This window comes from Tinamus guttatus, unplaced genomic scaffold (assembly GCF_059628265.1).
Source record: "Tinamus guttatus ecotype Peru unplaced genomic scaffold, ASM5962826v1 Tinamus_guttatus_pri_ptg000125l, whole genome shotgun sequence".
In the NCBI taxonomy this organism is placed as follows: Eukaryota; Metazoa; Chordata; class Aves; order Tinamiformes; family Tinamidae; genus Tinamus; species Tinamus guttatus.
Window position 1 is genome coordinate 8,286,036 of NW_028288659.1, and position 27,306 is coordinate 8,313,341.

Genomic DNA, 27,306 nt, shown 5'->3' on the forward strand with positions numbered 1-27,306 from the left:
TGAGGCGCTTTTCAGCCGCCGCCTGCCGCGGCCTCCGCGCTTCCCCCGTCTCCCGCCGGTATTATTTCTACGGGCCCCTTTTGAGGCGCGCCCGGCTTCCCACGCCAAGACTTGAACTCGGCCGGGCCGCGCCGCCGCCCCCCGCCCGGCGCGGGGCCGCGCGCGCCGCCCCGTCTCGGCGGGAGCCGCGGGCGCACGGGGCGCTCCCGCCGCCGCCGCCTCGCCCGCCTGCCCGCGCTCTGAAAGCGCCGCGGAGCGCCGGGCTTCCTGTTTAGCAACCTCGCCGCTTGTTTGGCGCGGGTGGTGTTTTTTTTTTTTTTTTTTTTTTCTTCTTTCCCCCAAGGGGGTGAGGGAGGGAAGGCGGGGAGGGGGGAGTCTGGGTGTTGGGAGGGGAGAGGGGGAGAAGAGTGGAAAACGTTGGCTCTGTCCATGGTCAAAGTAATTCAGCTATAATCCCCCTTTCTCTTCCTCTCCTGGAGATCTATTCATATTCTAATCACAGCTTTTCCTTCCCTAAACCAGCCACTTTTATCAGAGCCCTAGCTTTGCACTTTTACTTCCACTTCCAGCACATACAACCGCTTGCAGAATAAGCAACTTTTTTTCCAGCCTCGGTCCTGTCCCCCGCCCCCCCGCAATGCGCTAACCCTAAAAGGGATCCTCGCATCCTTACTCTAAAGCTGCAAGAGAGAGTTACAGTTTGAAACCCCTTGCAGTCGGCTCTTGGTTTCTCATGGCAATCAGGTCCGCCCCCCCGCCTCCCCCCAGCCCCCTGAAGCGCTTCCCGGGCCAAGCGCTTTTCTTTGGGCACCCGGGCGGCGGCGGGACGTGTCCCCGAGGCACGGGGGGAGCCCGAGGGACATAAAGGCTCAGCCACCTCGGCCGCCCCTCTCCAGGCTCCGCACCGGCAACTTCTCTCTTTCTCTCCCCTCTCCCTTCCCTACCCACACACATCGCCCCCCTCCACCCGCAATAAAGCAGGCTCCCGGGATGTGTTTGGGATGCTGGGCGCTTTCAAACGCCATGTGCCCGCCAGGGCTCCCTAGGCAGAGCCCCCCGAGAGGAGATGGGGGCGCGCACACACACACAGCCCGGCTAGCGCCAGCGAGCGCTACCCCGGCCCCAGTGCCCGTTTGAAGATCTAAGCCAATTTTGATCTCAGCCTGTAATGAGCCAAAGGTTCGGGCTGGGGGCCGGGGGAGGGAAGGGAGGAGTGGAAAGGCCGCTGGAACTTTAAATAAGAAAAACGTTTCTAATGCTCTAATAGAAGAGGGAAGTCGAAGTGTTGGGATTGCGTAGATCTAAGGCCCCCCTTTTTGGAGGAAAGCTTTTCTTATTCAAAACAGCATCACAATGGGCTTCACATTGAGCCTTGCCACATCCCCATCTGAGTAGCAGCCATTCATCAGGCTGGCTGGCCTATCAATGACATTTCTCCCATCAGGGCTTCTATAAAATGATGCTTTTTCCCATGAAACATCCGCAAACATTTTGACGGGTCTGGCTTTGCCCTGCTGGATTACCGAGGGTCCCTCTCCGCCGGGCGCGCCCGCTCCGCCGCTATCTCCCCGCGCCCTTCTTCCCCCTCCTCGCCGCCCCCCTCCCCCCCCGCTCCCTACTCGGGGCGCATCTTTGAGATAGGGGCTCTCCACCCCCCGGCACCTTGGGGCTCCCGTGCTGTCCATGGGAAGAGCATGCACTGTGGGTTACTGGAGGAACCCGATATGGACTCCACAGGTAAGTCCCCCCTGCAGGCAGCGCGTTCCCCTCGCGCCCCAGGGGACACTTTTCACCTTGACAGTGGCGACGGGAGGACCCGCGGGCCGTCGCTCTGGCCCGCACCAAGTTAGCGGGCTCCTAGCAAAGAGCATGGGCTTGTGCGGGGGGAGCTGCTGCTCCTGCGCCGAGGTTGCACTTACACATGCGGAGAAGAAATTATTTATTTATTTATTTCCTTTTATTTTTTTTTTCCCTGCATAGGTTGCCGGCCGGCAAACTGATTTTCTCTCCGCTTCTAATTTTAGGCACTCGCTTAGTTTTGAGTGGAGCCTTTGAGAGGGGCGAGCAAAGGAAGTTTATTGAGGAGCGTGGTTGGTTCGTGCGACGGGACTTGACTTGTTCCCCAGGCAGAGTCGGGAGTTTTGCAAGGGAGGAAGTTTGGGGCAGATCCGCTGCTCCCTTCCACCCCCGCCCCAAACGCGGGTACCCGCACGGGAGAAGGGCGGCTGCGACGGCCAGCAGTGGCGACGGAGAAGGGCACAGAGGAGAGGGGCCGCCCGCCCCGACGGCCGCCCCTGGCCCGGCTCCCCGCGCCGGGCTCCGCGGCGGCCGGGGTCCGGCCTGTGCTCCCCTCCCGGGGCTGCGGCCCCTTCTCCGCCCGGAGCCCCCGAGCGCTGCCCTGGGCCCGGCGCACCTCGCTGCAGCCGCCCCGAAGCACCTCTGCAATCCCGCTTAATTTGGTCAGCCCAGGAAACGCACCCCCCGGCGCCGCCTCCCGAGGCGGGTGGGCACCGCTCGGCTGCGCCGGGAGCTGGGGCGGCCGCCTCGGCCTTCGGGGCACCGGCACCGGGCGCTCCAGCCCCGCGGCCGCCGCGCCTCGCCGCGCTCCCCGACGCCCCTCAGAGGCGCGGCCACCCCCTTCCCCCGAGCAATTATTATTTTATCGACTTGCACGCGGATCAGGAGGGGAGTCCACGCGCAGGCTGCCCCTCGCCGGGGCGGCAGGAGCGCCTGCGGGGCGCCCTCAGAGCGTGGGCCCGCGACGGCGGCCGGCGGGGCTGCGGCCGCGGGGGGCATCGGTGCCGGTGGGGGCTGCCGAGCCGCGGGCAGGGCCGCGGCCGCCAATTTCTCGTTTTCCGGAGTGAGTGGCCCTTAAAGAAAAACAAAAATTCCCCGATCTCCCAGATTTTTTTCTAGCCATGAGTTTGCAATACTCCGTTCTCGGGCAGAGCCTCCGTGCTCCTCGCTCTTTGAATTCACTACGGTCATAATAAATGGCAACGTGGTTGATTAAGATAATATTAATCAGAAAACACTCTAACCTTGCTAAACAGATGGCAAGAAAAGTGGAGCTTTGCAGTTGTCTTATTCAGACACCTTAACCTCTCTTTCAGAGGACTTAATCCAATTAGCTTTTCTCCCGAGTTTCACTTGTTATGTAAAGATCCTTTTGCTTTGTGGAGAAATATGGCTTTATTGGAAAAAAATCAGTCATGTTTTAATTTCTCAAATTTTTTGAAAGCAGAAGAATTAAAAAAAAAATCACCGACAGCTCTGATTTTAAGGCACGCGAATAATTGGGTTTATTTCCCCCTACTTGGCACTCTTGTGACTCTCCTCTCGTTTAGCTAATGTTCCGCTCGCCGAAGGAGCCGATGGGGCGTGACCCAAAGGGGCTGTCATCTAAAACCATCCCTGGGTATTTGAGAGCAAGAAAATAATACGTGGGGAAAAATAAAGAAGAAAAGGGAGAGAGAAAAAAATAAAGCAATGTCCCTTTCGCAGCGGAGCCCGCAGCCGCGCCCGGCCTAGAGCGGGTCCAGCGCAAACGCGCTGCGGGAGAGGGCAAGAGGCACCCGGCCCCGGGCAGCGGGGGCGGCGCGGGGGGGCAGCCTCGGCCCTTGGCTCTAGGCGCTCAGCGGGGTCGCTCCGCCGGGCTCGGCCCCGGCTCCCAGGAGCGGGTCCCGCCGAGAGGGACCCCTTTTCCTCCCCGGAGCGCGGGGCGGGGGGTGGTTCACAGACACCTCAGATATACGCGTTTCCACAGGCGCAGCCCCCCCTAGTGACATCGCCGGCGTGAGCGCAAGGCGCTGTTGCGGCGGCGAGGAGGGGGTCCCACGGATCTCCTCCCGCCCCACGGCGGCCCGCGCCGCTGCAGAGCCCAGTCGCGACTGCGGGCGCCGGACAGCGGGCAACCCCTCGCCGCGGCTGTCCGGGTCCCGCCGCTGCCGCTGAGAGAGGGAGGGCTGCTCGGGGAAAGGAGGCGCTTTTTCGGGAGCGCAGCTTTCTCCCTGGTTCAGCAGGGAGAAGCTCTCCCGCGCTCGCCCGCGCTCGCCTTTGGAGTCGGGCAAGACTGCAACCGCTTCTGAAGTGCTAGATGAATGCGACGTTTGGGACGTGAGGCCAGGAGTTTAGGAGTTGATCCAAACCCCAGTAAAATCGGCAGAAAGCCCTTCGGGGCCATCCAGGACGTTTGCATTAGGCCCTGAAAGCGGCGAAGGTGGCTCAAGGGAAGCGACATCACAGCCTGGCACAAGCCCGCAGCGGTGCTGCACGCTGGGGCTGCACATAGCGGAGCATGCTGACCCTTTCTGCAGGCTTGCTGCTTGTACAGGATCTAGCACACAAGCGCGGGCTGAAGAGAACTCGTGGCGTCAACACTTTGGTTCAGTTGTCCATATTGATAATAAACACTGGCGTGCCGCTTGGCAAAGCACTTGGGACCTTTCAGAGCGCATGTATAACGCTGAGGGTGTGCAGCCGTACGTCTGCATATTTTTCGGTTCAAATAAGTGCTTTGTTTTGTTGCTGAAAAACTGTTTGCTTTGCCTATGGTAACAAATTACTATCTGATCTTTATCACTATTCTCTTTTTTTAATTCCTAGCTCAGATTCCACTGTTTGTATTTAGGAAGGTTTTTACCTGCTGAGCAGCTAAGATGAGCCCATGATACTTGTGAATCCTAAAGTTAATGTGATGTGGTTATGTGAAGAATATGCTGCATGTTTATTACACAATCCACTTTATGTGATTTAAAGTGAAATTTCACCCATGAAAGAAATGGAACAACAACAAAAAATGCAGACGTTTTCTTTCCTGTTTGCGGCAGAGTTGCTGTGGGCAGTGATTGCGCTTGGGCCCAATCCTTGGTGGTGACAACAAGAACAGAAATGAGAGCAACTCCTAGCCCTGAATCAGGTCTTTATTCCCAAGAGTTTAGTTAGGCGTTGGTAAAATCCTCAGGGATTTTTCAGAGGTTTCTGAGTTAGTCAGAATTAGATTGAGCTAAAGAATTTGTCTTTAAGTTTGACTCAGAGAAGGGTTTTGTGATTTATTCGTCCGCCATTGAATTAATTCTAAAATATTTGGCTGGAGGGTGGAGAGAGATTGTGGTAGTTCTTACTGCTCTGCAATCTGTTATTTACCTACAGTCGAGAAAAGGTCTTTAAATGCATGAAAAGGAGAAAGAACTAAATGAAGATTTTGCATATGAATTATGGCAAATTATTTTATTTCTTTGAGTCACAGTTTAGGATTTACCATCCTCAAGATTTTATCCGAGTAAAACACTCATTAAAGAAGAGATTCCACATTCAGGCACATTAAACTTTTGTTTGTGGGACTGTAAAGCAGCCCATGGCCTCAGCTGGCCTGCTACAGCCGCACCATTTCTGTAGAAAACTTCTATAGGGCAAAAAACTCTGTTGAGCACTTCTGAAAATTAGAAAAGACGTGCATTTCGTGCCGAGACACTTGTGTTGGAAAGCTAGAGCTGTGCCGCCTAAAGTAACCGCTGCAGTGCCCTGGGATACGGCTCCGCGATGGTGTCACCGCTTGCCTGATTCTAGTAAGTTGGGTTGTTTTGAGCTGCGAGTACTCGGAGCGTATGGGCGAGGGCTAGTGTGTTCAGACCGGCAGCATCTCGGAACCTTCGCATTTTTTAGTTTAATTTGCAAGTGTTTTAAAAGTTAGAACAGCCACATGGGGTGTGCCTCTCCTCAGATGGTATTTCCATGTGTAGGATTCTGCCTTAGCAAAATAAAGATAAAATGCTGGAATCTCTGAAATCCTTGCGGTGACTTAATATCAGGGCCTCCTCAGATGAAGACTTTTAAAGAAGTGGCCTGAAGTACAGCCCAAACTGGCTGGTTTGCAACAATACCCTTAGAGCAGTGGTGGGCTGTCATGTAACTAACACAAATATAAGGTCATCCCTGGGGAATGTGACATTAGAGTCTAAATAATTAGCTCACAATCTCCTGGGCCCTGAAGTTGGTGAATTTTCTGCATTCGCCCACTTGTTGGTCTCGCTGCATCTGTGCTGGACTTTCTGTTTGTTTCATTGTGTCAGAAAATGAATAACCCCATCGTATCTGACCCCGCTGGAGCCCAGCTCCCCGGCGGCTGAGGGAATCTGATTGCTAACATTCAGGTTAGGAAGATGGATAGCATAAAGGATGTTTGCTGGCTGAGCGAGCCTATAGATAGCAAGAGTAAGAAGGGACAGTATCTGGCGATGATTAAGCCAATGGAGGGCTTTGTATGTTTTTATTATTAATATGCCTATATTGAAAATGTATTTGCACACATCTTTCTGTTCCTGTGGAATAGTGTGTACATGCTGGTGTCTTTCTGTGATGGTGTAAAACTCTGCTATAACTTGCTGTTAGAGAAAGATCCTGATCGAGCTATTTCTACGCCACAAGGAAACACCTGTTGAAGCTAGTGCAGATTTGTGTGTGTTTGTGTGTGTCTCAAAAAGAGCAGGTGTATGGGGTTAGCCCAGAACGATCTTCCTTAATGGCTGTGAATGTGCTATAACTTAATTGCATCTTTTTTACATGCACTACTGGCTGCCCTGCCTTGCTTTCACTTGCATTTTATTTTCTTCCCAGGAGATGTGCAGAAGAGGCAGTTTATTAGGTATAAAACATTAGGCAGTGTTACGGTGAAACATGGTGAAGTGCTTTTGTGTCACGAACAGGATCCTTCTAGATTACTGCTATGTTTCAAGTCTCTGATGGTAAAGAAGTGGTTGGGAGAAGTATAAACTTGAAATCAGGAGAAAGGGAGAGGGTTAAATAGGGCCTTGGCTCCCACTGCCTCCGGTAATAAAGAAAAAGCTCGTTTGCAGTTTAAACTGCCTCAAGACTGAAATGCAGAACTCAGGGATGCCTCATTTCCTTCACTTCAGCTACAGCGAAGCATTTTGTTTTCCGCTATTGGAAAGTGAACTTAATTTCTCTGAAATGGAATTTGTTACAGGAACAGAGCAGTCGATTCACTGCTGTGAATGATGGGTTTGCAATTAATTAGCAGCTTATCCTGTGCATTTTTTTGCGCGGGATTCCAAATATTATGGTAACGGGGAACAATACATTTTCGATAGCTGGAACATTCTCCAAATGAGCAACTCTCTGAAACGCAGAGCACTGTGAATTAGAGGTGTTACTCCCAGAGCAGCAAGCTGGGGATGGAACCAGGATTTGAGTGAGTTTCTTGGCTTTCAGTGGTCTGATTTGGTGGTCAAATTCTAGCAAAATTTGGAGTTTTGGGTGCTTTCATGAACCCTAAGGATCACTTTTGAAACACAAAATTCCCTTCTATAGGGTTTTTGATTCACTTGCTGAGGTTATATCCAGAGAAAAAGGAAAAAAAAAAAAAAGCCTGAGAACAAGGACTGCAAGTTTAGATTGTAAAAAATTATTGCTGTTTTTAGAATACTGTTACTAGACATGAAAGGATTTGTTGGTTTTTTTTTTAATCTTTTTTTTTAAATTTCACTGCTTAGAGTAACGCTAACAGATTTTCTTCAGTACAGCATTTTCATTCATTTGGCAAGGCTGGGAGCAAAGTTGTAAATACTCACATGTTCAGTAGAGCTTCAGGTATGAAAAGTGCTTTCTACGCCTGTACGTTTGCGAATGAGTCCCCTCAGCTGACCGAACTCTGTAATGATCAGTTTCTCCGTAACATGCTTGAGCTTTCTGGTCTTCTGTACATCGATAAAGCCAGATCTAGCTTGTGCTAAACTTGTAAAGCAATAACTAAGCAGAAATGCAGTGGCAAGGAGAATTAAAGAACAGTGAAAAAAGCCAAGTTTAGGGGTAAGTATTGACACTACTAAATGCCGTGGTCGCTGAGTTTATAGGCTCCTATTACTTGATACACTATTTCAGAAGTGCTACAACAACCTTATTCCTGCTGGGGATGAAAGTAAGCTGCTTCAGCTGAGGCAAGGCAGCGTGGAGGGAGCATGCAATGCGTCAGTGAGATCCCACCAGCTCCACATCCCATGCTGGGAGGAACCACCCGCGTTGTGTCCGCTCTCGGTGGCACTAGTGGTGCTAGCTCATCTGAAATGTCCCACAGAACATCTTTCCCCCACAACCCGGGATACTTCTCAGCATCCTATAATAAAAGTACAATATTTTGCAAAAGACCAAAATTTAGCATGTGCTGGAGAGGAGAGGCAGGAAAGTCTGTAGGTTTTGCTAATGTTGTAGGTGTTTGCAGAACCAGGTTATTTGTTGAATAAAATTCTGAGATGGTCATAGGAAGTAGATCTGATTGTATCCCGCTAAGAAAAGGAGGGAAAAAAAAAATCAAGTCTGCCTAGTATGGTTCCCACCTCATTCTAAATCCAACGTTCAGTTTAACCCTGAGCTCTTAGGATGTCCTCGTTAAGCAAATGAGTATTTCATGCTAATAACTTTTACAACACGTGCCATAGATAACCTGTGGCCATCTCCAAAGCTGAGAGGAAAACAAGACCCCTCCCACCTTCCTATCCCTGATCAAACCTAACAAGCGGAGACAGAAATTCCCAGCTGGTCTCCGAAGTGACAGTGACCTGATACTTCACAAAAATATGGTGCAAACAAAGGTGGAAAGAGGGTCCCTTCGCCCCTGGGTATATGAAGGTGCAGGCCTAGGCGTGTGGTTGCACCTGCTCACGTGGGGGGTATTGCCTGGGTCCCTCAGCTTGTGCTGCGCCTGGATGGAGCCTCTCCTACCCTCCGCGTGGCCCTAGGGCTCCTTCTTCCTGAGATGGCCACGCAGCGGGGCAGGGATTTGCTGGCTACCCCACTTGGCGCACTGGGTCAGTGGGAGAGGAGCCATGTGAGCGAGGGCTGAGTGTGTGAGACAGGGAGAGGCGATCTCACAGGGGACAGGCATGAAGCGAGAGCCAGAGCAGCCGTTCTCGCCCTCACTACAAAAGGCCTGCACCGTGCGTCCTGCTCCTGGGAAGGGCAGTGTCAAGGTTGGAAACAGGCTCGACTTGCATGCCAAGGGAAATATGGCCTCATGAGAAGCGGTGTTCAAACAGTGTGTTTGCTGGATGGCACGTTGTGGTGGCACGCTGGCTGTGACCCAGCTGCGCCTTCACATACTGCGCTCGCTCAGGGAAGGAGAGCTTGGAAGAGCCCTCTGAGGTCTGCAGCAGAGCTAGGCAGCTGCTAGGTGAGGTTTAGCGTGTGCCTCAGGCAGGTCTGAGAGCAGGGAGACGTGGCAGGGAGGTCGGCTGCTTTGGAGATGGGGCCCCTGTCTTCTCTCAAGTGAGGCCGTAATAAAGGTCCCAGTGGGCTGGTTGACTGTCCAGCGCAGGTTTCCCAAAGTTGGAGCTGACATTCCTCTCCTAAATACAGTGTCACAGGGACAATACTTGCGCGGGGGCCCCTCTAATGCAAACATTTTTTTTAAATGAGTTGTGGTAGGGGCAGCAAATGGCCTCCATTGAAAAGAGGTGGGAGAACTAGGAGGGGGGAGCTGCATTTAGCCAGCATTTTAATCACATGGATGGAGCAGCATGTTCACCTCTCCTCCTTGCTGGGTCATTTCCACTTTGAGCTCTGCAAACAGACCATCTATTGAGCAGTTAGTATTCAGCGCTGAATATTCAATACTGGACTCTTGTTTTGGTGAGTCTTAGGCAAGGGGGAAAAAAAAAAGAAGAAGAAGGAAAGAAGACTCCTTTTTTTTTTTCTCATGTTCCCTCCCTGAGTTTGCTTAGCACATTGTTCGCAGGAGACTAGAGGCTTCTCAGAAAAGCCAGGCTCATAGTTTTAAAAGCACCAGGCTACTTCCATACTACTTTGTAAGGGGAGGGAAGAGGCAGCATGGAAGGAACTAAAGTCACGCAGGGTTTGTGAATCTGTACGTCTAGGCGCATTACCTGTGGTGAAGAATTTATCAGAAGCACATTTATGTTAGAAACTTAACGGTATGAAACACTTGCTTGGCATACACAGAATAGTCCTGTGAGGCACCAGTGTTTATGGGGGCGCAACGATGCTTTATTAATTTCCTCTTTGCTAATTTTGGTGAGCAAATCTTTTGTGGGTGCATTCTGAAAGCCTAAAGAAAGTGTTCTTTATTTGCTTCTGTCTCGTGTGTGCCATATTTGCTCACAAAATGGTTGTGAGTAATGTAATGGCTGCACCCTTTGACTGCTAGACTTGGAATAACCATTTACCACTGCTAGATTTGGAATAAATGTGCACAACATGAGGAAAAAATGGTCACTATTCCAGCAAACACAGTATCTCTTTCCTTTGATCCACACTACACTTAAATGATTCAGTTTCTTTCTTAGTGCTCCAATTGCATCCGGAGGCCTGAGATTTGCATGCGTGTAGCGCTCTTTTTCTCTCATTCTGGGAGTTGGAAGCTGTTTCTAAAGAGAAAGATGTACCACAGTTTCATTACATGTGGAGTCGTTCTCTTTTCTCTCTCTCTCTCTCTCTCTTTTTTTTTTTAATCTCTCCAGTTACTGTCTGTCATCCTTTGTTTCCTCTTCCTTTCCTTTTCCATCTCTTTCTCAACCATCAGCCTTTTCCCTCTTCTCTTCCCTCCACGAGCCCCACAGACAGTACTGCTTGCATCTCCCACCCATGTCTCACATCTTTTTGTTTTGTCATCTTTGTGGGGCTGTCTTACTGAGACACTACCATTTCTGTGCCAAATTGGCTTCTCTACTGGATACATCAGCTCCCATGGCAGAGAGGGAAGCGTTTTATGGGCTCTTGATGCAAATCCTGTGTCTTGTTGAGTCACAGGCTTCCCATGCAGCCAAATGACTCTCGTCTTCTGTGTTGGTGCAGCAGAGCTGAATCGAGGATTTCAGGACTCCCTATCTCCTCAAGTGCACTGGTGAGCTGAGGAGCCATAGGAGCAGAAGAAATATTGTGGTAGGGACACAGAAGTGGAGGCCCCGCTCTTATGAGTTCTCTGCTGTGCCTCACATTAGTCGTGTAGCATAAAGTGTCAATGAAATCTGGGGAAAAATATGCACCAGGGGACTCGGAGAACAGGACCATCAGTAATGAAGAAGTACTTTTTACATTTTCTTTTGGAAGGAAAATCTGTGGAGAAATCAGGGTAGTGATGGTCTCCACACTTTCATGCAGCAGACCCTGACGAACTGAAAATCTATAAAGCATCCTGTTGTGGAAGCATAAAGGTACAGCATGCTGTATGTAGAGCTGAGGTTTGGAAAGAGTGCAGCAAGTGCACTCACCCTAATGATGAAAAGCTTTGCTATATATTGCCCTGCCATGTAAGTTAAGTTATCTGGAAAAGTTAAATTGGTCAGGTGTCACTTAAGCTACTAGCTTGAATGATCATAGGGGAAAGTGAGAAAATGCCACTAAGTTGAAATTGAACCCAGTGAGGTTCTCCTCACTGTTACATGAAGAATGACCTTAATGTGGCAAAAAATAGTGACTACTTACTGGGCTAATGAAAATTTCTCTTCAAAATAAAATGATTGATAGTATCTGAGTGTAACTGGGACATGGAGTGAACTATTGCCAATTAACATGCATACTGAGTTGGAAATGGGATAGCAATATGATATGTGATTGCAAAAAAGGGAACAGACAGCACTGGAGAAGACTTGTCTAATGTAGCTTAGACATTGCTCTAAATGCCAGAAGCGATATGCAGCATCTGATCACACTTGCTCTACATGAGGGATACAGTTTTTTAATGGAGAATATTCTATCTATCTTGTTCACAGCGCACTTCTACAGTGTTTCATATTTATCTGAGATTTTTCATAGTGCACAGAGTAATAAGACAAATTGCAGCTTCCTTCCCAAGGATTTTAGATGAGTTAAAAGATGATGAGCCATGATGCTTTCTGTTACAGGAGTTTAAACACAGCCTGCCAATCTTTTAATATATCTTATCAAATGGGTTGGCAGAAAGATCACTCCTGGAAGCAAAGACCTGGCTAAACAAAACAAAAGAGCTCCTGCAAATTCATGAGAATCATTCTTTGCATTCTTACAATATCACGGTAAATCTCACGACGCTTCACCAGAATCATCAGCCCAGGCGAAAGGACAAAAGCCTTCCTGCCAACATCTAGTGAGTGGCCTGCACCAATGTCCATTAACCCTGACATGCTTCCAAGAGAACTGTATGCCAAGAAAGCAGAACAAAAGAAATGACTGCAACAAGAGCACCCGACACTTTGCCCTGTTGGAAGCGAAATAAAAAGATTAGCAAACAAAACACCAAGGTATCTGGCAGCTTCCCAGGGTAGCAGCTCTACCATCTGCACCAAGGCCATGTGTCACTGTCATCCCTGAGGAGCAGGTCTCTTGGAAAAACAGAAGATGGCTATGCAGAACCAAGGAGGACACTGGCATGATTTCCTGTGGAGCTCGAAGATGCTCCTGACAGCACTGCTCAGTGACTGAAGGATACGTGCCCTGCTGACACCGCTCCAGAGAGGAGCAGGACCAGGCACCGTGGGGCTGGTCCACCTTGGCAGCCAAGAAGAGCTGGTTGGTGAATGTGGAGTCTCTATATGATGGAGTAATCAGAAAGAATAGCAGTTGGGAGGTAGCCCCGATCTAACAGACCTTTCGTTTACCCATAGAGGGTGGGAGATTACCTCATCTAGTAAAGCCTAAATCTTAGAAAATCCCTGTGCGTTTGATTAGCTGTCCATAATAGCTTGTTCTGCCTGATTTTAGTTCATTTCAGCAAGTTTAACACCCCGCATGGGAGCCAGGGGATGCCAAGCCCTGTCATGTCACAGGCATACGGCTGTTTATAACACTGTGCAGAGACGGGGCAAGGAGATCCTGCTCAGGTCCTGCCCTTACAGTGGAGAGACCTTTCAGAGATAACATGATTTTCATTTGCTTTCCTTTGACCAGAGTGGTTCTTCTAAAGCTCTAGCAGTGCATACAGGAGTACTCTTCCCTGACGGAAGATGTACAGGCAACCATGATTTAGCAATGTGTTTCAAAGAGCATGAGCCCTGTTTCTACTCGGAACAAGTTTTATGTACTAGTCAGACTTAAGTTTTAGCTCCTGATCATTACCCTTGAGAGAAATTGCTAGTCACTTTTGCCTTAAAGAGATTTTAAAAAATAATTATTTGTCTTCCAACTTGATAGGACTAACTGATCCAAGACATTGAAGCGTTAATTTGGTTTAGGTTTCACTAGCACCAGAGAAAATATTAGATTTACTGATCCAGTTTTTGCTTTACTTCATTTCATGCAGCACTAGTGTTTAGTGAGCCAGTTAGAGACCAGGTTTGCAGTGCGCTGACTACGTGACAGACCGTTTAGATATGAGGGGATTTACAGCTCTAGAGTTTGAAGTACACTGCCCACAGAAGCGCTGCAACACAGACAGCGTGAGCAAGGTTTGTGAACTGGTGGGATGTTTTGGATCACATGCAGCAAGATAACCTATACACACACACACCAAAAAAAAAAAAGCCTCAAGAGACATTTACTCTGAGACAAACAACAGAAAAAAAAAAAAAAAAACATGATCATGGTGGTGGTTTTCCTAAAAAGTGAAAGGTAGCATTTCACCCCATCAACTCCACTGAAAAACTTCATGACAGAAATGATCCCTAGCTGGTCTCACGGACGGGAGAGTCCATAACCTTTCATCAGTCTCCTCAGCTATCAAGGTGCTGCTGTTGCCAACTATATCTACTATCTGCAGCTGCTGCTTCTTGGCTTAACAGATCAGAGGAGCAGCTAAGCAGCATTGCTGCTCAGGCCAGTACTGAGATGCTTGGCAAAGAGATGCTGCGGGAAAGGATGAGAATAATGATCAAATAGTTTGGCTTAGTGGTGCTAAGGCTCTGTATTTATGACAGGGGTTCCTTCTTTATCACAGGGACTGTAAAATTACATATGTCATCACTTCTGAGTACTCATTTTCCAGCAAGACTTCCTACAAATTCACTCTGGCTTGGCAGTTCTTATATCTGCAGTATCACTATTTTATAGATCTTTGCTCATAGTTAATTTCTACTCTGTTCTACACCTACTGTGAGAACCAGGGGGCATCATTAGAGTATTAATTAGGCATGAATAAATATAAGCGGTCACACTTTCTTGGAGTTCTACCATCCGAGTTTGTACAAGGCTCAAGCAAGACTTGGGGTCTTGGCTAATCTCTAATTCTTATTCCAGAGGTAGCTCTATTTCAATGACAAGCAAACTTCTGTGGACTAAATCCTGGCCCTGTGCAGAGCTGAAGTAAGTAAACTTTCGTGCTTGTTGGAAAACAGCTTTAAAATTTACAGTATGGGAGCCTAGCTAGAGTTGGAGGCTTCTGAGAGAGATTTACGTGCAGCTGCTAGGGTCTCTGGTGAAATAAGTGTATATTGATTGTGCAAAGCCTGGTATTGTTTTTGCCAGAAGTCCTATTACTTGTCTTTGTAGAGTTAGAGGCATTGAGTACCTATATAGAACACAGCAATTCCAATCTAGTATAATCTTAGCAAAAAGAGCAAAAAGCAGCTATTCAGATCACAGGATATGGCAAAATGGGGTCAAAACCAGGACAGTTAGTTACTCCACTGCAGGGTGATGAGCATGCAGTGCAATCATGGAGTTTTACTCTGCCTCTAAAATCTCTTAGTTTCCCCCGAGGACCCTCAGCAGGCAGGTGCCCTCAGGGCTGCAGCTGGTATCAGCGGGGTGCACCGTCCTCCCCAACGTGCCCACTGCCTTTCAGCTCCCATGGCTTTTGCCACCCTGCTTGTGCATGGAGTGGGCCACTGCCAGAAGTCACCAGTGGCTTTTTAAGCAAAAAGGAGAGAAAAATCATCAGTGAAAGATTTCTGAATTATTAAGCTTTTGAAGGAGATAACCAATGAAAAAGATATTAAAGAAAATTCATGCCCCTCTTTCCTTTCAGTTTTTGAAGGCTCCAGTCCCAAAGCAGCTCTCCTGCTCTCCTGCTTTGGAGGGTCCCTTCCTAGCCTTTCTTCCTAGCACTGCGTTGAAACAACATATCAACAAAAATATGCTTGTGAGGATGCAGAGAGGAGCCTTGTAACTGGTGAAGGAGGGACAGCCATGCAGGCCTCTATTCTGCTAGCTTTTAAAGACAAGTCTCATTTTAACTTTTGTTGCTGAATGTGTGGGGGGGCACATCTAATGGAAGAAGAATGCTGTCATGCTTGAGATTCAGTGGATTTATAAGTCTTTCCAAGGTTACGGTCGAAGGCAGAAGGGGGAAGTGGGGACCAGGAGTAATTTCATAGGCTTCCTAAATTCGTCTTTCACCAGTTCACTGGGAATGGTTTGTATTTTTTTTTTGCATGATCTTCATTCTCAAGTTATTATGTAAGAAAGTTGACACTGAAAAAATGGTTGTAATGTAAATAATCTTTTTTTTCCTTTCATGCTTAAATCTGCAGAGCATACAATGTATTTGTCTTAAACTGCATATAAAAATGAAAATGAGTGTAAAGCTGAGAAACACAGTTGTATACTCCATTATAATTTTTTTTTATCCTTGCAAAACTAAATGGTTGATATGGGATTTAAAGGTGTGTCTTCAAAACACTGTTAAATACATGTGTGCCGCCAACAGGCAGAGCCAGGGGAAGGTGGGGCTGGCCCTGCCTCCTGGCTAGTCAGACCTGGCCCCCCAAGCTGAGCTCCTCCCTTAGCACCATGGCTCCCATCTCCCTTGAGATGTGTTTTTAACAGTGAAGTGGCTGAGTTTTTCCTGGAGAAGGAGGTGAAACTCTTCCAGAAGCAGGAAGGGCTGTGCTATATTCCAGTAAAAAAACAGACAAACTTCTCCCAAAATTACATGGGGCCTTTGAGTACTGCACCTAAAAACAACTATAGGGAGGGGAAGTGTGAAGCTTCTGATGCTGCATACAGTTATAGTGGCATAACCAAGGGGAAGAGGCAGTGTGAGGATGAGAATGAGCTGCTCTGGGGTTAAGTGTGACTAGTTAACAGCCAGAGCACCCCCAGGTGCACTACATAAGCTGCAATTGCATGGGGGAGGTATGTTCAGCATCAAGGTCTCCCCCTGTCCCCACCTCTGCTCCAGGGTTAAGGAAGGCCTTGTGTTGAATAACATGCTTGCACTGTGCCCCCAGTTACATTAGGGGACATCTAATTTTATACATATATATATATATATATTTATTTGCCTGGTTGTTTTCTAGGTAATGCTGGTCTTTGCTCAAACCATTGCACTGGTGTATCTGAAGGTGTCATGTGCTGAGGCTCAGCATGGGAAGGAATCAGGAACAGGGAGGCCAAAATGCCCTATGATCTGATGTAGCAAAAACACAGTGAGACCCAGGGTTCTCCTGTGCGGACACAATCCCCATGAAAAGGCTGGAGCTTCTACCTGGTGTCTTAACAATTCATCTTTGTTTTCTGCGCTTCTGCTTAATCACCACCTGAGCTCTCTGTTACTCCATGACACTTACCACTGTAAAACTGTAGCCAGGAGAAGCTTGTTAAGTCTGAGACAGGAATCTGGCCTTGAATCCTATAAAAATTTCTACACCATGTGACTCAATGCCTGTCCAGAACGGCAGTATAGAGTGGTTGGCAGGAGCCTGGGAGCACCCAGGGCTACCTGGGCCAGACCCCCAGCACCTCGGCTAAGCTGTACGGCCTAGTCTTTTTTGTTATTTTTATTTATTTATTTTGGACAGGTCCTATCAGGTCTAGGATCTGTGGGGTTCTGAAAGGAATATTTTAAATTTCAGCAGAAGTGCAGTTGCATTTTCCTTTTAAAGCAGGAAGGCATTCTTATTAATAATAGGAGTTAAAAGCTTTGTAAAAATCTTTCTTTATAATCAAATTGTAAAGCAAATCTACTTACTAACCTAAAGTATTTATTAGAGTACTTATTTACGCATCCTTACATCACTCAGTTCATCAGATACTATAGCTTTTAAACAGTTAGTTGGTTTTGTTCCATTTTGTCATCCGCCAAATAATTTGACAAATTTGCCAAAAACTCCCTGACATTTTAGATCAAAAGAGTTAGTTTTCTTCATTCTTCGCTGCCAGACAGGTCATGTATCTTTTCAGGCCTGAAGAATTTCTAGCAGCTATTTAAATGCGAGGCCGCGTAGACAAAGCCGGGCTGCGGCTGCAGCGAGCTGCGCTGGGGCGATTCAGGCCCAGACTAGTCGCAGCACGTAATTAAGCAGTAGCCGTGCTCCACTCCAGACTTTGTAACTTGCAATGTGAACTGTCTTCCTTAACGGTGAAAGGGGCCATATACGTGCTTATCATGTGTGTGAACAAGGATGGTAGCAAGAAAATTGCTATCAAATCACCCCTAAAAAGCTTTTCTTTCCCCGCTCCTCAGACAGAGAGTGTGACGGAAGATGGCTGCTGGCAGTTCCCCACTGCCGAGGGAAGAGGACGAGCCCCAGCTTCCCAGCCCTTGCTAGAGGAGGAAAAGAAAGGGCCAAGCTAGGCATGGGTCTCTCCTTGGCACTACTGGCAGCCGCCTTCGCTTTCACTCCCTGCAGCTGGGCTCCAAGCCAAGGGAATTATACGCAGCACTTGCTGCGCTCTGAAAGGCAGTGGAGGTAGAGTAACCTCTCCAAGGCCTTCTCGCACGCTGCTCGGCTGTGGTCCTCCATGACAAGTTTCTTTTTGCTTGCTAGAAATCTGCACCAACCCAAGATCCCGTCCTCAGCAGCATTAAAACAGCAAGGAAGGGATACTTTCAGCTCAGTTCCAGGGAAATATCTGGCATGGGGCAGCCACGGGGTTATGTTGGCCCTCAGACAAGGAGGTGGTGCCCCCTCCCACAATAGCTGAGCTGCATGAAGCAGTAAAGCCTTCGAGGTCGAGTCGTTGGAAGTTTGTGGATTAGTAGCAGAGCAGGTGCTGATGAGGCAACGTGGACTTTGCGGATAAGTTTCCAGTTGTTGTGTCAGTGGCCTTAGAAAGATTATATATATATATATATACAAGGCCATGTTGAATTTGATAAAAAAAAAGAATATCCTGAAAACTTTCCATGGGTTACTTTCTCTATTCTGGGAGAAATGCAGCAGAAACACAAAGGGCAGCTGTACTTGAGGTCTCATAGTGGGGTCTGGAAAAATACTTCCTTACCATGGGAGGAAATTGCCTCTTACCCTACTCTTCCTGAGTTGTTATGCTGATGCCTCGCCCTTTAGTGCGTGTATGGAAACTGTGCAAAAGGCAGTATATGTGTTTGTGCACCCGTGCCTTCTGCAGGACCTGTCTTTCTGTGACTGTTCATGTATTTTTTGGTATCTAATTCTGAAGGGAAGTAATACTTCAACCCCTGCAAACCACATAGGCAACCTTTCCAAGACTTTATGCAGGTAGCTTGATGCCTCTGGGAAGTAACGTACAGAAACGAAACTGCAGCCATTTCTGTTTTTTGAAGGTATTTCTGACTCCAGCAATTTTGCTGACAGCAAGGCCTGTTCTACTTTAATTCTTGTGTATCTTGTCCCTCATCAGGGTTGTTTCCTCATGTAGTTTGTGAGGCATCTCCATCTCTCTCTTTCCTGCTTTGACCACAAAGACTGTGGTATAGACTCTGTGGGACTATGTCAACACATCTGCCCACTTGAAAGATAATTTTGTGAGGGTAATGGTTAGTTTGTTGTAGCAGTTAGTGTCTTGGTGTTCCAAGCAAACTGAAGGACATCATTACATATATAATTCAAGGAAGCACCCAGCAAGGTGCAACTTTTGCCCCAAAGTCTGTAACAGTAATTTCTGTAGAGCCTGGTGCATTCTCTGAAATGATCAAGAGCAAATGATAGTGTCCAGGGAGAGGAGCAGCAGAGTCAGTCCTCTGTGATGCTGCACCTCCTCTGACAGCGTGGGCAGGAGGGGAGTAAGGTAAGAACATGCGGGGGGTAGAGCACACACTGAGGGATGGCAGGGGTTCGATGAGCTCGGTGCCTGTGACATGGGATGTTTGTAGCAGTGGGAGAAAGAGGTCAGCAGGGCCTAAGGCTCCAGGATGAACAGAGTTACAGGATTTGCCTAAAGAGAAAGCCATCTGAGGCCCACTCTAACGAAAATTCATGCGAATGCTTGATTTTGCACACATGCAGAGTCCTTTCAAAACTAGTGCATAAAGTCTTTGCCATTCAGAGTTAGGCATTCATCACATGTTTTTTCTTTTTTACTTGCCCATGTGAGACTTCTAAGATTTTTTTAAATATATGTATCGTGATGGGAATGCGGAGAGAATATCCTCAGGAGATTTTGTTATATGTAAGGATGTATTTCAGCCTCTGTCATTAAGAATAATCTAAAAAGCAGCAGCTAAATTTGAAAGCAAGAAAGGATTTTTCTTGACAAATAATTGACTGAGCGTGGTTTAACAGAAATGCTACAAAATAACATCTGTTGAAAATCATGGTGCTTTATTTAATTTTATGTGTTGTAAATTTATTTTTTTATGTAAAGACAAGCACAAAAAGAGCAACTTTGTTGTTTTGCAGAGAGTTGGATTGAACGATGTCTCAACGAAAGTGAAAACAAACGTTATTCCAGTCACACCTCTCTGGGGAATGTTTCTAATGATGAAAGTAAGTAACTTCTCCTTAATTTTAAATACTTGTGGAGATACCCATGTGCTGATTTCCTCCTATGTAAGTTGCTATGCCCTTGTGATTTTTTTCGTACTCTGTAGTTTGAAGAGTCAATTTACAGACATATTCAATAATTTCAGAAATAACTTTGCTGAAATATTTGTTATTTCTCATATTTGAAAGGAAGTAATACTACCGCTATACTATACTAGATTACAACATCTAGCAGAATTTGGGTGTCATTAAATAAAAATGGAATGACCTTTAAAGGGTACTATATTAGTTTATGAATGAAAAAAACATGTTTTGCTTCTCAGTGGTAAACATTGTGCAGCTGAAATAAATACAGGCAAAAACATGCTGTTGTTCAGTACCAGGGAATTGAATCACCAGTATAGAATATTTATTTGAAGAATTAAATAATTATTTTCACATAAAAAATCACATATTAAATATATACCAATAATGCTTCCTTCTTAATCATCTAAAGGAAACAATTGATTTTAAAAATATATATTTTTGCTCATCTCTTCCAGTTACTGTAGTTTTAGATCTTGATTTTGAACAAAAGCAGGTAATTAAAAATATCATAAAACAAATTAAACTTAAACCTAACAGTTTCTCTTTAAAATTTCTAGTTTATCGTTCAGTTTTTAGTGTTTATGCAATTTTTACTCTTTTTAATTCGATTAGAGCAAAATAATATTCGGGTTAATTTCTCCCTGTATGCTTCATATATTAGTTCATGTTACAACAGATGAATGCAGAATAAATTCTTTAATTCAAAAAGAAGACACACACATTTCTATAATATTCAAATGCAGAAATTTAAGAACTGTATTTTTAATAATCTTAATGGCTAAATATCCTTTGAAATTTAAAAAATTTTAAGAGCACTACTTTTTTTTTGTCACTGTGAAATTACATGCCTTTCAGCACAATATTTTAGTGGATCACAGAATTTTCTACACTGGGGCCTCACTTCATTTGTCTGGGGGTTTCTTCTGAGGGAGAAAGAAAGTATTAGAAGTATGATGCTTTTTCACAACTCCCAAGCTGAGTTCATTTGATAAGAATTTCCAAAGAAAGCTAATAAAACTAGGCAGCTTTGGATTTGGGGGTTGTTCTTTTTTGTTTTGAAATAATTAAGGAATTTGAATTGAGTTCTGCACTAAACAACAAAATGGTAGTGAAATTACAAAAGCAAAAGGCAAACAAAAAAAAATGCTTTTCAGAGTCTGTGAGAGCTTATAAAATTTATTTTACTCTGATAAGAAAGTGAGGGCAATTGCCCCCAGTGAGCGATGAGTGACATCAAACTCTTAATAGAGGCAGAATTTAGGATTCAATCCTAGTGACTTTAGTGAGCTTTTCCTTAGACTGACAGTTCAAGACAGCAGTGTCAAGGCAGTTATTCTGCACTAGCAGATGCTAGTACTACTACTACTACTGAAGGCTTAATGTCACTATATAAGTCTCCTTCTGTGTTCAGTTCTAGACTGGATACCCTAAGCAGCTTGTATTAGCTAGTATTGCACTAGTGGCTGTTTGATGTAGGAGTCTATAGTTAAAGTAGAAGCAGGGAAAACCTTCCACACACAGGGGGACACTGTGTAGGTTAGCAAGGATGACCAAGCAGGTATTTCAGAGAATGGCACTAGAAAAGAGGGTGGGGTGCTCCTTCTGTTCTGTAGTACTGGATTTACAGGGCGATTGATGATATTGAAAGACAGCAAATTTAAAACTGGAAAAAAACAAAGATGTAAGTGAATTTATTCCACAGTTTGCAGAATGAGTTGCCACAGTGCATCATGAAAACTCAAACCACAGATACAGAGTTATACGCAGGTACTCCAGTTCCTTCCTCTTTACTGGTACCAGCATTTTTGTGGGTGCACCTATCCACCTGAAAAATCCATTATTTTTCTTGTGTGGTGAAGGTGAAGAAGAGGAGGGAATAGGAAAGAAAAAAAGCATTTTCCCAGCAGTAGAGTTTTCACCTGAGGAAGCATCGTGCTATGAGGTCTTTTTCAGCTCTTGAGTTTTCTAACATTTCTTTAATAGTGCCCACGCACTAACCAAGGAGTTTCCAAACCATCATGTTTGTCTTTGTCCAGTTTGTCTCATACATTTACAAGCAGTAGGAAGCAAAATGTTTTAAGAAAAGCTACATAACCCTGTGTGAATTCCTCAGCCCAGTGGTCAAATTACAGTTGTAAGCTGAGTTTTAGTTTTTTTGAAGCCAAAATAAGGCATCATCCATCTTTCTCTTGACTTCTTGTCATTTTATGTCTAAATACATTAGGTGCTTGTTGGCTGGACCCTACCAGGGAGAGATGTTTTTTTTTTGACCCTGAATTAATTGAAAACTGTAGGAATTTTCACTGTGATCTACTAATGTCCTTACTGAATGTCATGCTGCTTTTGTAACTAATTTTTCCTAGATATTTTTACAGTTCTTAGGGTTTTAGACAAAGATCTGTAGTTTCTATATGGTCTCCTTTTCTATAGCTGGACTATGCCATAGCATTATATCTCAGAGGAGATAGGTCCTTTGCAATCTTTTTCTGCCTTCAGCCAGGCCTTTGGGCCTTTTGAACATTACAGTGTAGAGGAAGTAATGACTTACTTACAGCAGCAGATTTTCACCATTTGCTGCTTCTTGGGACTTTTCTTGCTTTTTTGAAGCCTAATATGACCTCTCTATGAAACAGAGCAGCTACATTCTAATATAAACCTTGCAGTTTAATTGTTATTCAATTTCCAATTTCCTAAACATTTCTTCTGCTACTTCTCCATTCTACATGTTAATCAAAAGACCCACAGGAAGAGGGAATGGTATAATGCCATATCTAATAGATAAAGAGAAAATAGGTTTTTTGTTCTGTGTCTTCAAGCAGATTCTGCAAAATTGAAATAGGGGTATGGAAGAATACAGTTCAAGGACTATAAAAGTTTCAGTTTTCAACTTCAGTTGAAAAGTTCAACTGAACTTCAGTTTTCAACTTCGGTTTTCTGTGAGTGATCTTATCCGACAAAGTAGAAGGTCTGCTTGTACAATTTTTCTATGTTTAGAAATGAAAATGTGTAAATAGTTCACGAGACATAAATGAAAAGATTCAGACTCCTCCTTATGCTTTACAAACATTGTTCAGGGACAGTCTTCAAGCTGTTTGAAATTGAAAATTTTCCTATAAATTTTTTGGGGGGAGGGAAATTGTGGTTTTGCCTTAAAGTAAACTTCCATTAAAAGGGATTGTCTTAATCATCATTTTTTTTTAGTTTAAAAAAATATTATTTGAACAAAAAATCTATTTATTCAATTGCCAAACTTGAACTCTTTCCTAACACTACTTGATTTCTGTTGAAATCTTCCTTGGAAAAAATCCTTTCTTTTCCAGTCACACCTACTGAATTAGAATTATGCTCCCATATTTCCTGGGGACTTCAGAAAAATCCCAGTCTTTTTTAAAGCATGGGATACATGCTAAGGAGCCTGGATCCTATTTGTAGCTACATGGAAGTAAGAGGCAAGGTAGCTTCTTACCACTTAACTCATTTTTGGCAAAAGCCATATCCCTTTTGAGAACAGCCAGAACCTGGGCTGCAGGAACAAGAGGGTAAGAAGCCACGTCCATCCCCAGACAGCTGTGGAGCTGTCTGAAGTGCAGGATTTTGCCTAGATGGAGTCTCTGATAGGTCTGACTATACATACACACAGGCAGGACTGCTCTGATAACTTCCACTGCACGTCGTTTATGACAGAGCTGGGTTTCAACATTTTGAAAAAGTGTGCATTCATGCTGGGTCTTCACCTTCTTGGTGTTCAGCTTACTGTGCTTAAGGCATGCTGCTCAGAGACGCTGAGTGCAGCTCCTGTTCATTTGTCTCCACATTTTGCACTGAGAAGCAAGAAATCCCTGAAGGTGGAACTAAACTTCAAGACAGAAGGAATTAGAGGATATTACTGAAAGTTCAGGATGAGCCACAAATGTACATACAAGATACAAGTTCAGCTTTACTTTGGCATGAAATGAACTTTTGCAAGGAAAAAGACGTGGAAGCAAAAAAACATCCATGAAAGTTGGGAAGAAAAGGGTTCTGATATCTCTCAGGGGAGAGCAATGCTCATGTTAAGATGGAGAGGTGTCTTCCATGCCAAGAGTTTTCCTTATATAAACTATGGCATGATGTCAGCTTGGAATGAGTACCAGCTTTCCTACCAGACCAGCTAGCTTGAGATACCTTTACTTGGGAAGCCAGTAACAGGACTACTGTGTATGTAATTGCTTGTGGAGTGAAGCTGTTAGATCTGCTCCTAGCAAGCAGGTTTCTCTGTGAAGTGCAGTGCAGCTGCAATACCCGTGAGTACCTGCAGCTGAGCATGAGGAGTGCCACCTTCCTCAAGGCTTCAAGGCCTTTGCCAGTAACAAGACTTTTTGGGGCATCTTTATTCTCTTTCTTGACAAGATTGGGTTTTAATATTACCTGCTCAACAAGGGGGGCATCAAGTACCCTGCTAGCAACTAAATATGAGGAATAGGGATATTTGAAGTATATGGTTGTATATCTAATAGTAAAAGTTTATATTTCTAGGTGCCTTCTGCTCTTCTACTAGGTGCATTTTTTTCTATCCATTTCATTAAAAAAACTGTAATCAAATTGATTTTTTTTTTGTTATCAAATATTTTAGCCAAAAAAGTGATGAAAACAAGAAACATTCTGTCTGGCACCTGACAGAAATGTCCTTTTTTTTTTTTTTTTTTTTTTACATTCTAGGGGAGGCAAGCACTAACTCCTTCGGAAATGTTTGGTTTTGTTGAAAATCCAGTTGTTCTTGGGGTAAACGCTTTGATGCAAAATGATGCCCAAAGAATGGATCTAAGCAAGTTCAAAGTTCATCATTTTCCTCCTCAGTTTAAAAGGACAAGGGGGCGGGAGGTGTTGAAGGATCCCCAGGAAGCAGGCGTAGCTGAGGAGGAGTTTTAAACTGCACCTATGATCTTGCTGTTAACAGATGTGGTGTTAAAACAGATGCTTATGTGGAAGGTGCTGATCTGGGTCAGCTTTTGGTGTGTTCGAGGGCAGGTTAGATAAAACACCTGCGCAGGTCTCGATGTAGAGGTCTTAACTTATCATGAGTGACAGGTTTTGACTTGCATGTCAAGACCTATGAGGCAAGACCTACAAGGTCTTGACATGGATAAATAGGAGCTGGGGTGGAGATGGATGTTGTAGAGACTCGAATATTAGGCGATCTAGATATTAATTCAATGTGTGTTAGAGTCAAAGTCTGACAGAGAGAATTAAGTCCTGGTAGTGTAGATGAAAGCCATCTAAAATACACCTTTCCATGCAATCTTCCCAAATCTGTCGGGTAATCAGGAGCTTTGTTTTGAGAGGGACTGCTTAAGATTCAGGATTTTTAGTTGGTTAAGACCAACGGCTTTCAACCTTTTTAGTCTGCAGCCCTCCAGAAACTTCCAGGGAGATGAAAACTGCCCTGCCATGAATTCAGCCACAAGCAGAAGTCAGCAGGATCTGGGATCACTCACATGGGCATCGGCCACCATTACATACTTCGTGGTGGGGTCCCCTGCCTCCCTGTAGTGTGCAAGGCTCCTGGCAATCAGGCCGTCCCTGAAAGGGCCGCCTGGTGCCCCACACCAGGGCCACGGAGAGCACCCGGCAGCCTCTCGCCATCGCAGGCGCAAGGCCTGCTCGCCATGCCGACACCTCCAGTGCCGTTTTGGTTACTAAAGCCAGGAGGGATGGAGGATGCTCCCTAAATGCTTTCCTGAGGTGCGGCGGTGGCAAGTAACCCTCGTTCTCGTGTGTTTTAACACGGGTGGCTGGCCAGGCTGCCTTGGCGGTTCGTCCAGCCGCGCTTAGTGACTGCGCCACCTCGGCAGCCAGGCCCCAGGTACTGGAGGTTGTTGCCTACTGGCACTGTCTGTTTAGGCGCAACAAATGGAAAGAAAATCTTTAAAAGTGATCTGAAATGTGTATATAGGTCTATGGACTGAATAAAAGGCAGGCCCCCTGAGAGGCTGGGAAGGAGTGTGGGGGCAGTCATTAGCGGTGCTTTTGTAATGCAGATGGCGAAGGAGGCGGCTGAGGTGTCTGCTCATAGCTGTGCTAAAATTGGGGTTTACCCCATGTCCAGGGCTTGGCCTGGCAGGCTGAGGGATGCTCAGCCAGCATGAGTTGCCCCACGTGAAGCGGAGGAAATACTGTGGCACAGGGACAAAAGGCAGCATTTTGCAAAGTGTGGTGTTTTCTGGTGGTGGTGTTTTTGTTTGTTTGTTTTATTTTCTGTTCCCTTTTGAGGGGTGGGGAGGAAATTTGTGTTTTGTTTTTTGGCTGTATCAATTCTTGGGGCTGCACAAAAGACCTCCTAAAGGGGTTGGATATTCAGAGGCCCTCAGCATTCTCAGGGCTCCCTTAAGCAGCTTCTGAAAGTTGCCTGTGTCAAGAAGAGCGGCTTTGCAATGCGGTACGTAGCCAGCACGGCCCAGCTCGCTGCTTGGCTATCGCAGCCCTCTGCGTTCAGCCCTTGCATCGTCAACAAAGTTGTAAAAACACCAAAACTATGTTCGGAATGGCAGGGATTCACAGAGAATACGCTTCCAGAGAGGCTGGTTGTGCTTCAGGCTCTTGGCTCACACTTAGAATTTCTCATTTTTTATTTTAATGCTTTGCAAATCAGTTTAAAAGGAATTATACTATACATTCTTTTCAATTTTTCAAAATGTGAACCAGGGAAAATCCAATAATTCAAAAAATCTTTAGTTTTCATCCTTTTTTGTTCTTCTTTATTGATCTTTAATTAAGCTTTTGGGGAAGTAGAGCAGATCAAAGGTCAAATTGCTACCTTGGAAAACAGTGATCGAGAATGCATTCAGAAAACCTATCTGAAAAAAAATAATGTGTACTAGAGAGTGTTTTTAATTTTAATTTTAATTTTTCATTTTCGGCACTAACACCATTAATTTGCAACACTTTGTGTAGATTATATTCTAGGATCACGGCAGCAAATGAACCCATTAGATTAAATGCCTCATTTAAGAGAAAATTTGGATAAAGCAGCTGTTCCCTTAAAGCCCATGATAGTTGTTTTATGTTCTGATCAGTGATATTACAAACTTTGTTGCAAGAAACATTTATGAACATTAGCTTAGGGAGCATCATGTTACTTGTTTCCATAATTTAGCCATTATTTGGGGGAAACATTGAAACTTGAGAGTGTATTTAGACAGAAAATTACTTACCAGTACACAAATGTTTGAGCAATTCCCACTTAAATTACACAGATTTTTTTTTCTTAACAGATGAGGAAAAAGAAAATAATAGAGCATCAAAACCACACTCAACTCCAGCAACTCTGCAATGGTAAGATGCCTTTTAAAAAAAATCATAAAAATCTGTGCTCCTTTTTTTTTTTTTCTCAACTGGAGTGGATAGAGGTTTGGGACATCATAAATAGTGTTAAAAGTATTTTTACTCTCCATGCTCATTAGGATCCTTTATAACAGTGCTCAAATACTGCCTTGCACTTATAGGATTTCTTTGAATTTCAGAAAGCTCTGATACAGTTAGGAAGGTCTTCTTGGCAGATTTGTCTATCCCCTTTTCATTTGATGGTTTACAGTTTTTCATTATCATTATAGTTACTACAAAAAGAAAATGAATACTGAGAACTCTTTTCAAGACTAAAAATGTGTGTTGGAAC

The 27,306-nt window shown here is 45.3% G+C and overlaps 1 protein-coding gene across 1 annotated transcript in view; it reads left to right on the forward strand.

Annotated features, from left to right (window-relative positions):
- Positions 1-1,212: 1,212 nt before the first annotated feature.
- The window catches only part of RFX4 (regulatory factor X4), an 88,524-nt gene continuing 62,430 nt past the window's right edge, over positions 1,213-27,306 (forward strand). Inside the window, exons 1-3 of the mRNA XM_010223199.2 lie at positions 1,213-1,737; positions 19,485-19,571; positions 26,906-26,966. Coding sequence (XP_010221501.2) covers positions 1,695-1,737; positions 19,485-19,571; positions 26,906-26,966 — 191 coding nt within the window. The 5' untranslated portion in view covers positions 1,213-1,694. The remainder of the gene's footprint in view (positions 1,738-19,484; positions 19,572-26,905; positions 26,967-27,306) is intronic.